Source organism: Centropristis striata, chromosome 12, assembly GCF_030273125.1.
Source record: "Centropristis striata isolate RG_2023a ecotype Rhode Island chromosome 12, C.striata_1.0, whole genome shotgun sequence".
Taxonomy (NCBI): Eukaryota; Metazoa; Chordata; class Actinopteri; order Perciformes; family Serranidae; genus Centropristis; species Centropristis striata.
Genome location: NC_081528.1, coordinates 10,551,250 through 10,563,751, shown reverse-complemented (window position 1 = coordinate 10,563,751; position 12,502 = coordinate 10,551,250). Strand labels below are relative to the sequence as shown.

At 42.5% G+C, this 12,502-nt stretch overlaps 1 protein-coding gene across 1 annotated transcript in view; it reads left to right on the top strand.

Annotated features, from left to right (window-relative positions):
- fat4 (FAT atypical cadherin 4) overlaps positions 1-10,370 on the top strand; it is a 109,800-nt gene extending 99,430 nt beyond the window's left edge. Inside the window, exons 15-17 of the mRNA XM_059346118.1 lie at positions 640-842; positions 4,766-5,027; positions 7,164-10,370. Coding sequence (XP_059202101.1) covers positions 640-842; positions 4,766-5,027; positions 7,164-9,073 — 2,375 coding nt within the window. The 3' untranslated portion in view covers positions 9,074-10,370. The remainder of the gene's footprint in view (positions 1-639; positions 843-4,765; positions 5,028-7,163) is intronic.
- The last annotated feature ends 2,132 nt before the right edge of the window (positions 10,371-12,502 follow it).

Genomic DNA, 12,502 nt, shown 5'->3' with positions numbered 1-12,502 from the left:
GCCTGATCTTTCATCACACTTGTTGAAAAATGTATATTTGTTTGTGTTTTTTCGGTTTATTGTAACACGCTGCTCACTTATATGTGAAGCGGCATACAGTTTTTTCTCTGTTTCTACTAGCATTGCAACAAAACAGTTTCTATGACCTAACAGAACAGAGCAATCACTACAGGCAGTGACATTTCTAAAACAAGTGCAAATCACACAGTTTTTATCCAAAAACTCACCTGCAATTCTGACAAAAAATGCTGCCAAAGAGAACAAAACGGAGATCTTTGAGATTCTGATTTAAAGATTAACACAGCTAATAAGCACATAATAAAACCACACTCTTTGCAGATTACATTTATAATTGTAGTGTTTATATGAAGCTCTGAAGTGTGATGTGGGTTCAGTATGTTGCTTCAGGGCACGCTGGCTGTCCTGTGAATAAACCTACATCTTTAACTTATGGGAACGTATTTGCAACCACTGGTGAGAATGTAAGGGCCAATTTGTGGTTATGGCAGTCGGATTAGGAAAATCATTTGAGCCTGAGTGTCCGCCAGCTCTGGAGTGGAAATATAAGTTCAAGAGTCGCCTGTGAAACTCGTGTGAAGTCCGACAGGATTGAGGACATTCTCTATCTCTCTCCTGCAGACATGACAGCAGACACCGCCCTGTCCTTGGATGGCACGGGCCGCATGGATTACTCTCTGAAGCAGGGCCCGAAACGCGACGTCCTTCTGAGGCAGACCTCTGACCTCGCCAGTCCCAGCAGCCTGGAGGTCAAGTTCAGGACACGCAGCAAGAGCGGCACTCTGCTGCATGTGCAAGAGAGCAGCAACTACACCACTGTGAAGGTGAGAGAGTGTTTGTAGACTACGCCTTTCGGGATAATTACTATATCAACTTATCGTTCGATATATAAAAATGGACATGATATTTTTTTTCTGGACTCAAGATATTGAATTTTTGTGCTTTTTTGTGTTGTGTTTAAAGTACTGCTGCAAATGTTTGACGAATTGCCCGAAAAAAAACAACTATATTTCCCAAGCAGCAATTTCAGCTGTTTAAATGTTAATTTAATAATAGAATAATATAATACACAATGATCTTCTCATTGCAATGTTTTGTTAACAGAGCCTGAAAGTCAATTTTATTTGTTTTGGTTGTAGTTTATTTATTTATGTTTTATTTATCTAGAATATTTTAATATTTCTTTACCACATATCAATTGCAATGTTTAATATTCTCGAGATTTAAGAATTCATTGCTGTGGAAAAGAATGTACTCATTATGCTCTAATATCGTTATAAAACTAAAACAACAGCGATACGATACTATCGTTTATCGGGATAGTTTCTGGGAAAATATATCGTCCTAAAAAATGTGTTTTCGTGACAGGCGTAGTGTAGACTGAAACATACCATAAATTTAAAAAAAATTACATTTAATACACTGCAGTATACTATTATAGCTCATATGTTAAACGCATCATAATGTACATTTCTTTTTTTCCCCCACCAAAATACTGCCCTCTCTCTCTCTCTCATGCACTGTTTAGTAAATTCAGACCACCTCTAAATAATGAAATGCAGCACCTCAGTTAGTGGTTTCACAATAAAAGCTTCTGAATGGCCCTGAACTGTTGCAAGTGTTCATGGGAGGAAGTCTGGATTGTGCATTATCAGCGCACAACAGCAGCAACAGCAAATTAATATCACCAACAGGAACAGATCAAAGAATATGAAGGCTTTGTACTTAAACATATTAAAATGCACTTAAACTACAAGTAAAGGTCTCTTTCAGTTGATATAAGTGAAGGTTCTTTCCACAACGTACCATGTTCCTGCTTTTGTCCCCATCAATATTATAGTTTAGGCGTGAAGCCAGAAAGTTTATCCTCATGTCCCTTTTTTCCTACAATTCAGCTCTGGTTCTTAAACCGGTTCAGCTCAGGATTCTTCCACTAGTTTTGGTCAGAACCATTGTAACATAGGATCAGTCATTAACAGAAGGTGTTAAGCAATGCTCAATGGAAGTAAAGATTAGTAGGAAGATGGTGGATAGCATTGATTACCTGCAAGCTTTTGTGCTGTTATTCCAGATATTTGTTTTCAACCAAAAAACTAGTGTGAACCAACTATTTACGAGACCTCTGCATGCTCTTTTCGTTTGACTGCCCACTGATGTCGTCACAGTTGGCGATTCAGGTCAAGGGTCACCTGCTATTTTTTTTTTTGTTTGCTTTTTGGGAACTTTTTGGGTTCACAACCAATTTATATTGCTTGAAATGCTCCAAATGGTTCAAAAATAAAGCACCCAATAAACTTAACTAACTAATCATGATAGGAAGTAAAGTGTACAGTTACTCGTCAGTATCAAATCTTCCTTAAACCACATTTATTACTGAGGTCCCATGAAGAATCAGCTTAATGCAAATAGACCTAGATTAAGAAATAGGTTAAGACCTGTTTGTTAAGGTGTATTTGTATGGACATTTAGGATACTGTGGCATAGAAAATGTTGACATTTACATAGTGGCAAAAAAATCACTGCTAGTTATCTCAGAAGATTCAGCTAACTCTGGTTGTTACACAATAGTGTGTTACTTCACTAATTAGCCAGATAATTGTGTTACTGTGAGCATCAGCCGATAGCCACACTCACAGATTTAGAAAGCTCATTAGCGAACGTGCAAGTCATAATTACATAGTTCATGATCATAATTAACCTCTAATCAGTGCCAAGAACACAAATCAGCTTTGGCTCATCCATTCGTGTGAGATGACAGAGCTGACGGTCTGCAGTATGGCTGCCAGATGATGATTGGTCGCATCGCCAAAAGCTTTAGCAGTCGTGAGTGTGTGTTAGTTTGTGTGCAAACATACAGTAAGCTGATGCTGAAAGGTCCCCTGAATGTTTGTGTGCAGATAAGCTTGAACATAAGTGTCTGTACATGTTCTCAGCTCTCACCCCACACACTCTCTCCAACTATAGGCAGACTCTATGGGTCTTTCTCAGCCACCTCCCTTTAGTAAAAGTCCTTCCCCCTCCCTCTGACTGATCCTGGGCAGCTGCCCAAAGAGGCCTGAACACTCATTCATCCTCTTCAATTTTCCTTTCAGACCCCCTCCACCCTCACCACCACCAACAACCCCTTCCCAACTTTAGTATCAGACTTTCTCTCTTATGATTTTGTTTTCCGGCTCTGAGCAGCTTCTGGTGTTCATCGAAATCACCATCGCAGCTTCCTAAACAGCCCACAGAAGTATTATAGGGACCACGACTCCTAAAATAAGCTGAGCAGCAGGGGAACCCACGCTGTATATGTACAGATGTTTAGAGTCTGAACTCTATATATGCTGAGATATAAAAAAAAAAACCTTGTTTAAAGATGTTTAATAGATAAACTTAGTGATAGGTTTTCCAGGTTTAGAGCACTCAGTTTTCTTTGGCTTGGCTGACTTTCCGCTTTTCCCATTTTAAATCAATTCCTCCGGAAGCTACTTATCATTGCTGATTTTTCGGGGTCTTTGAAAAGGGAGGAGAACGGGATTACTTTTCCATCGAAGTGGGGAGTACACATATGAGATTACCATACGCTGTGTAAGCCGCAAATTTGTTGTCCATGCCAAAGTGAGCTTGATTAATTTCTTTTAAAGACGCACTCTGTCCCCTCTTCTCTGGAGGGAGGCTTCAGCAGTGGGCGTTTTTGAATGAGCGTGTTTTCTCTGAATTTCTTGTTTGCAAGCTTCTGGTCATCATCTGGCTGAACAACATTAACAACACACAACAAGTCGTGAGAACATGATTAACTGCAGCGTGCCCCGCCGGGAGAAGAGATTTACAAGCGTCAAGTTGCATTATGCTTTCGATCTCAGACCTCAACATCAGACTCTGATAGCAGTGTGGTGGTAGTTTTGTGGAAACTGACAGAAGACTTCCTCTCATCACTCATGATTGATACTGACATTGCATTAATCTAAACAGCTGCATTTGTAACCCAAGTTTATGCTCCTCAGAGAGCATTATTTATCATATGCCTGTAATGGAAATTATAACAATATCGTCACACTGTTAAAATAATCGCCTAAGTCATTTTTTGTCAAAATTGTTTTTTTCTGCCTAATCATCTCCTCATGATGGCCAAATCGCCTACATCCTCAGTTGATCAGATCATGTGATTTTACCCCTTTAAGATAATGGCCTATGTCAAGTGTGTGACTTAAGCAGATTTATTATGCCGAAATCAAAATAAAATGTGACTTAGGCAATTTTTTTAAACATGCCTTTGTGACTTAAACAAGATATGGTAACACTTTATTTTGAAGGTGTCTACATGAGTGAGACACAAGAGTGACATGAGCGTGTCATAAACATGACATGGGATGTGTCATGAACATTAATGACACTTTGAAGTAACATTAATGCTCATGATACTTGTCATGTCATGTTTCTGACAGGCTTGTGTGACGTGTGAAGTTATTTATTTCTCTTAAGTTACATAATTTACACACAGTGTTATTACTATGCCAATAGCCATCCTTTTTGAGTGAAATGATCAATAAATGTTATATGTTACACTTTCTGTTAAGTTTTTTGTGTTTCCTGCAAAACTTGAAAAAATGAGTTAGGCGATTATATTAACAGTGTGATGATATGCAGAATCAGGGATTTTTCCGGTCTGTCTGCTTATCTCTAATCTGTGATGGGCCTGTATAATGTGGATATTAACATCAAGAAATAAAACTACTATCTGCCTATCTGCTCCTTCTCTCAGCTGAGGAACGGCAACATCCACTACGTCTCAGATGCCGGCGTTGGGGGGAAGGTGGAGCGCACCGTGTCAGACGCAGTGCTGTCAGACGGCCTGTGGCACACGCTTCAGCTGGTCAAGAACGGCTCAACCACGGTGCTCCAGGTCGACAGCATCTACTCCAGGGTCATCCAGCACGCCACCCAGGACTTTGGAGGTCTCAGCGTTGTAACCTTTTCATTGGGAGGGATCCCACCTGGACCTGCTCAACAGAAAACTGCAGCAGGTGAGACTCAACAGTGTTTTTATTATGTTTTTGTGTTAGGGGAGAATGGGATTGAGTGCTAAGAACCTTATTGTGTTGCTTGTGATTGCTCGTATAATTTAAGTAGCAGCCCCTCATTACCACAATTGAGATGCCATTGAGCAGGCTTCTTAAAGAGATACTTCTAATTTATTGTGGGGTTGTATGAGGTACTTATGCACAATCAGGGTATTATCTGTATTATCTACTACAGTAGATGGCAGTCGGCACCACCCTAGTGGAGAAGCAAGCAGGATATTGGCTTTAGAGTAATGTATGCTGTGGACAGGGTCAGCAGCAAAACATGTGTTAGACAGCTAAATAAAGGCCAAGCTAAAAAAAATGTCAATATCAATTTTAGTGTATTTTATCTTTAGAATATTTCCATTGCTTTACCTTACTGTCAGGCAGCCATGTTTCAGTTTATGCTGGTGGAACTGAAGCTGTTATTTTATGCAGTCTTTAAAGCCACCAGACTCTTTGGATAAAAACAGTAATTTTACCTCACAGAACACAGGAGTTGCTGGTTTACCGCTCCCTGGATTGGTTAGTTTCTTTGTGTTATTGTGTGACTTTGGTGAATCCAAATGAACCATTTAAAACACCAAAGTCACACAATAACACAAACCAACTTACCAATCAAAGCAGCAGCTGACCAGCAACTCCTGGTTCCTGGTTTGTGATTTTCTGTAAAAAAAAAAAATTATCCTTTTTGTCAGAGAAGTCTGGTGGCTTAGATAGCAGCTTCAGGTCCCCTTCAGAAAGAGTCTTGTCTGAGCAAGATAAAGCATAGAAATGTGAAAATATTCTACATAGTTTAGATATCATCTTCTCCAAAACTAACTTCAACAGTCAAATCCTTGTTGGATGTACACTCTATGTACATGCACATGTGTACATTTGTATTTATGTGCTGTGTCAAACATAAAGGCTGATGCTTTCAAAAACTGGCGTTTGACCAAGAAACTCATCCACTCTACTTGCTGTAAATAACTAATGCAGCAGCACATTTTGTGGAAACCTGTTATATATACTATAAGTGTGTGTACATGCACATGCTGTACTTGTGTGTGACAGAGCTCTCATGACTTTGTGCGCCCTTATAAATCCAGGCCAAACCTTTTTTTTTTTCTTCCCCCAAATGAATTAATAGTCTGCTGCACAAACTGCTGACCATATTTGGTGTCCGTCCAACAAGACTCTGTGAATCTGGCTTCAAATCTGTTTCTATTTGACGCTGCTAAGATTTACCTGCTATGAATTTACATTAGTTAAATAAACGTTTCTTTATCAGAGTATCATTTATGGACCAAATACCTAATATTGATTTAATTTGACTTTGTCTTGGAACGCCCGCTTTATGGACTTTTGGAGTTTTCGTCTCATTTCCATGGATTCTCATCTTAGTTTAGACTTAAATCACAGATCAGATGTACACGAGCACAAGCTGGGAACAGTTTGGAAAAGGTGAAAGAAGGGTTTCCAGAGGGAGGTAATGCAACATAGTAAATTTTCAAATTTTGGGGGAGGGAAAACCAACCTATGCTATGCACTAATATGGTAAAAAATGAGCAATTTGAATTATTTGTTGACCTTTTTCACACGACTACATGAAACAAGCAAATCTGTGACACGCTGCCTGTTACTTCAATGTGTGTCTGAGTAGTCTTGTTCTGTTGTACTCACTATTCAAGAGCTAATGAAAAGGCACAAATGGATTTAATCTGCAGAGGGATAACTTCAATAAAAATCTATTTACATCGGTGAGGCAGTGCTGTTAGGCAACACATGAAGCAAAAGATTGAATTAGACACAGAGACGTTCATCCGACCCAGATGTATGTCTCGGAGCTATCAATGCTCCGATGATGGATTCTCTCTTAGAAAATATTTCATATTTCTTTCAAATTGGCCAGCGATTGATTTTTAAAATATGAATTGTTGAGCTTTTTTATTTTTTTGTCTCAAGCTTGAACCAATTACTCATCTAAACAAAATTGCTTTAGCTCTGATTATAGCTCCCAGTTCCTGTTATTTGCAAGGAAGTAATCCAGCATCCCCTCCAGGCCACTGTTGTGTTCTTGTTCTCTGAATCGTTTTCTCTCTTATTCGTTGGCAGGTTTCGACGGCTGCTTGGCCTATGTGAAGTACAACGGGGAGAACCTGCCATTTACTGGAGAACACAGCCTCGTCACCTTAACTAAGACCAGTTCGTCTGTCAAGATCGGGTGCAGAGGTCCCAACCTGTGCGAGAGCAGTCCGTGCTGGGACGGCTTGATGTGCGTCAACCAGTGGTACACGTACCAATGTGTCCCACCCGGCGACTGCAGCTCCAATCCCTGCCAGAACCACGGCAGCTGTGTGCCGGACCCCCGCTCAGGTTTCAACTGCGTCTGCTCAGAGTTCTACACGGGCAAGACCTGTGAGACCTTGGTGGCCTGTCTGGGCGTCCAGTGCCCTCAGGGTAATGTTTGCAAGTCGGCCAACAACGGCGGGTTCGTCTGCAGCCCGAGCCCCACAGCGGAGACGATGGTCCTCCCCATCTGGGCAGTCCCTGCTATCGTCGGCAGCTGCGCCACTGTCCTTGCCTTGGTGGTGCTCAGCCTGATCCTGTGCAACCACTGCAGGGGCCGCAACAAGACCAAAGTGCCAAAGGAACCCAAGGAGAAGAAACCCAAGGAGAAGAAGAAGAAGAAAAAGAAGAAGGGTAGTGAGAACGTGGCGTTTGATGACCCGGATAACATCCCTCCATACGGAGATGACATGACGGTACGGAAACAACCAGAAGGGAACCCCAAACCGGACATCATTGAGAGGGAGAACCCTTATCTGATCTATGATGAAACAGACATTCCCCACAACAATGAGACCGTCCCAAGTGCCCCGTGCGCCCCCTGTAACGGCCCAGAGGCAGATATTGAACACTATGACATAGACAATGCGAGCAGCATCGCCCCTTCAGATGCAGACATCATCCAACACTACAAACAGTTCCGCAGCCACACGCCCAAGTTCTCCATCCAGAGACACAGCCCGCTGGGCTTCGCCAGACAGTCTCCCCTACCCCTCGGAGCTACGAGCTACACCTACCAGCCTCAGTACACTCAGGCACTGAGATCCACCCCACTCAGCCACTCCCACTCAGCCTGCCCCACCCCCAACCCTCTCTCCAGACACTCCCCAGCCCCGTTCACCAAGCCCTCCTCCTTCTACCGCAACACGCCAACCAGAGAACTCAACCTGGCCCGTCGTGAGGGCAGCCCGCTGGACCTGCACAACGACATGTGCCAGCCGCCGCCCATGTTTAACTACGCCACGCGGCTGGGGAGGCGCAGCAAGAGTCCCCAGACCATGGCCAGCCACGGCCACACTTCCAGGCCCGGCAGCCGGCTCAAGCAGCCAATTGAGCAGATCCCCCTGGAGACGGGGCCTCCTGTGGGGCTGTCCATAGAGGAAGTGGAGCGGCTGAATACTCCGCGCCCACGCAACCCCAGCATCTGCAGCGCCGACCACGGCCGCTCCAGCTCAGAAGAGGATTGCCGCAGGCCGCTGTCGAGGGTCCGCAACCCCGCCGACGGCATCCCCGCCCCAGAGTCCTCTTCAGAAAGTGACTCACACGACTCCTTCACCTGTTCAGAGATGGAGTACGACCGGGAGAAGCCGGTGTCTTACAGCTCCAGAGTCCCCAAGCTCTCGCAAGTCAACGAGTCGGACGCTGACGACGAGGACTACGGCGGGAGGCTCAAGCAGAGGCGGTACTCAAGCCGGAGGGCAGAAGGAGGGCCTGGCATTCCCCAGATGCCTCCTACTGAGCAGCACTACACTCTGCCCCACAAACTGGGCCAGCAAGCCGGGGGCTTCAACTGGGACAATCTGTTGAACTGGGGTCCCGGCTTTGGACATTATGTAGATGTGTTCAAGGACTTAGCCTTGCTTCCCGAGAACGCGGCAGCAAAAGACATTGAAATGAACAGTGGGGACGGCTCGGTGACCATCCTAAACGAAGGAGAAGCTGAGCAATATGTATGAGACTATTTATTACGATGTTGTAGAATATGGTGATGTTCTCCGTTAAAAAAAAAACGAAAAGAAAAGCAAGACTGTATATTTCAAGAGAACATTGGACTACATGTTTTTTTACATTATTCAGAATTATAAGACGACTTTCAATGCAGTAAGGCAGAAAAATGGCACCTGTAACATGACAGATTTTGTCATTAGCCTCCTTGGAATAGTTTACCAGTCTTTTCTTGGTCCAAAGTCAACTGTACAATCGTGCATTCATCTCTCTGAGGCCTCATTAGAACGTATCCATTGACACCGACCGGCTAAAAAAAAAGAGAAAAAAAGAAATCCGTGTCTGAATTTAATTTAGTGACTGCAAAGCTCCATTGACGTTATCTTGATCAAACATTTCTGTTCTTTATTACCAGCATTGCCTCTCCTTTCCTAAAACTTCTGTCACATTCACAGCTGAGCGATAAGACGGTAGATAATACTAACACTCACAGGAAGAGAATTCCAACGGGCCGTGGAGCCAAAAGGAAACTCCCGGTCTCTGTCTTTTTAGGGGTCAATTTTTAATTTACTTAAAAGGAAGCATGTGTGTTTGATCTGACTGCACCTGTAGGTGACAGGACACGGCCCTCGCTGTGAAAGTAAGAACGCCGTTTTGCTTGCACGGTATGGCGGACCCCACCAATGTTATGATCCCTTTTCTCTGTGTCTTTGCCCGGGTGTGTTTTCTCACAGAAGACTGGCTAAATGCTCCAAGAGTGAGGATTAATCAAGTCCCCTGCCTTACAGACATTTGAGGATTTCAGCACAGGGGAGGACTTTTCCTCTTCTGTTTTTCTGGCCTAAGTTCAGGAGGAGAGGAGGTTTTTTGGGGGGGAAAGTGTTGTTTTTTTTGTCACACATTTGTGTTTTTCTGGCCAGCCAAGCGTTTGATGATTATCATGGTGGTGTATGGATCCTATAAACATGACCCCGACTAAAACACTATGAACTTGTGTACATTTTTTTAATTCATGAGAAATCATGGAGTCATTTGTCATTGGTGTCCTTGTCCATTATTTTGACATGTATGGTTTCTACATTTTTGTACTGTTTATTAACTTAAATTACTTAAGCTGTGTTTTTATGGATATTTTCATATGCTGAAATGTATGTTCTTACTTTCGGGGAAAGTAAGATTGAAGACTTATTTTTTACATTTGTTACATATGTAACATCAGTATTTTCCACTTTTGATAAAACTATAACATGCTGTATGCTTTGTACCTGTAAAAAGACAATAACAGAATAAAAAAAGTATTTATTTAAAGCTGCTTTAGAAACCTTTTTCTTTCCTGCAGCGGTAAGCATCTGATTAAGATGCACGGAAGAGTTTGCAGTTTTTAAAAATAGTCACCTTCAAGCTCAGATTACCTCCCATCCCGAGTCATTTGGGTGGTAAGGTATTTTATATTCAAGGCCCTCTCTCTATGCAGTCTTTAAATAATTCTGGGTCTGAACAAAACATTTAAAAAGGCATTTCAGGACCCGAGTGAAACTGAGCCACCTCTCTCAAAGCCAAGCAAAACATCAAGCGGACTCCACAACGCAGGGCCCTATATTGCTTTCAACAATTATTTACATCTGGCTTATTGAGCAGAACCTCTTTTTTGTCATAGCTCAGTGATTCGGTATGCAACATGCTTATCTTCTCCGTCATCGAGGGGAGAGAGGCCACGAGAGAAAACGCAGGGAGCCGTGAACCCGGCGTAGAGTGACAGCCCGAATCTGGGTAAATTACTACGGGCTCGCTGAGGGCCTCGGTCCTGCAGAGAGCTCTGTTGACCGAAGCCTCTTTGGGAAAACTGTACCACGCTGATGCTGGGATAATAACAACACTCACAATGATAATGAGAGCGTGGGTGGGTGGCGGGCGAGTAAATAGGAGACGAATTCAAATAAACCCTCACAGCATCTCCTCTTCTGTGACACGGCAGAGGCAGCTTCAGCAGCCACCTCCTCCCTGTAGGTAAGCAGGAGGGGTTGTATACATAAAGGGCACATTGTTCTACAGTATGGAAGGATGTAAAACACTCATGAGGACTGACATGAATCTGTCTTCCTGATTTTCTTAGGGGCAGAGTGAGGGGGGTGTTCCTTCTTTGCCTTTTTTTCCCCACAAGTGCTGTTTTTGGATATTGTCCAGATGGCTGCTGCACTGCACCGAATGGCAGAGGAGCTTACGATGTGTTTAAGGATTAATTGCAGTATTTATCCTAAGTGCGAACATTGCATGTTACATTATAGGACATAGCCCCTAGAAAAATACAACATATGTTATTCCTGTCAACTCAAATGGTGCTTTTTCAGTGAGCAATAAGCTATTTCTTTTAGTAATGACACAAGAAACATGTTACAAGCTCACATGATTACGCTTCTCATTTTGGAGAGCACCACATAAAAACACTATGATGCAGAGCTCAGATTGGAACAAAGTGATTTCCAAAAGTGTGTTGCCAACAAGTCGGCCATAATGTGTTCTGCAGATCTGCACACTGAACGTATTCATCTTGAATGAAGGTGCGAAAGAGCCGCTATTCGATTTCCCATGGAGCTCCTACAGAGTGCTGACTTTTTTTTTTCCTCTGAGTCCACAAATGTCGTCAAAACATAATTCCCATTAAGATGATTTCCATGTTGACTCAAGACTTTACCCAGTATTTATAAAAGGATGTGGCATTGAGCTGCGAGTGACTTCCTTGAAACAGAGAGTTCCTCCCCAAAAATCCTCCCGAAAGCTTGTTTATAAAGATTGATTATTCTGAGCCGCAGTGTCCTCATACAGCTACAGAGCCTCCCCAAGTTTCACTTTAATGACTCATAATTAGAAGCACATTCATTGCTGGAACTAAGGCCATATTTCACTCTTACTCTCATTTGTTGGTGTTAAGCGACTTTTGATTTGACTGTGAATGTGCACATGTGTACAGCAGGCAGTGTGAGTGAACTTCATCTAAACCTTAAAATACTTTTTAAAAACTGTAAAATTCAAGTATTTTATACAAAAACTAGCATTTTCACTGGCTGTTGGAAGAGGCTGGCCATGAACCATGTTTTCAAACAACTGTGAAGCAAATTTTAAGCTAAATTATGAAATGTTGCAACAAAAGAATGAAGGTTAAGGGTGAATATAGTGGGATACGACACAGTTTCGTCTGAGGTTGGAAAATTTCAGGAATTTGCTTTATTTGGGTTTAGTTAATTGATCTTTGTCAGCTAGTATTGGACATGTTTTGTGCTGTCTTGAGACGAAGATAAATGAACATATTATCCAGGAAGATCTCCTGTAGTAACTGTCCGCTAAGTCAGTATAACTTATCAAATTTTGGCTTTTTCTTACAGATTTTGTAATTTGATACTTTAAAATGTGCATAAAATATGTGAACGGAAACACGTCCACAA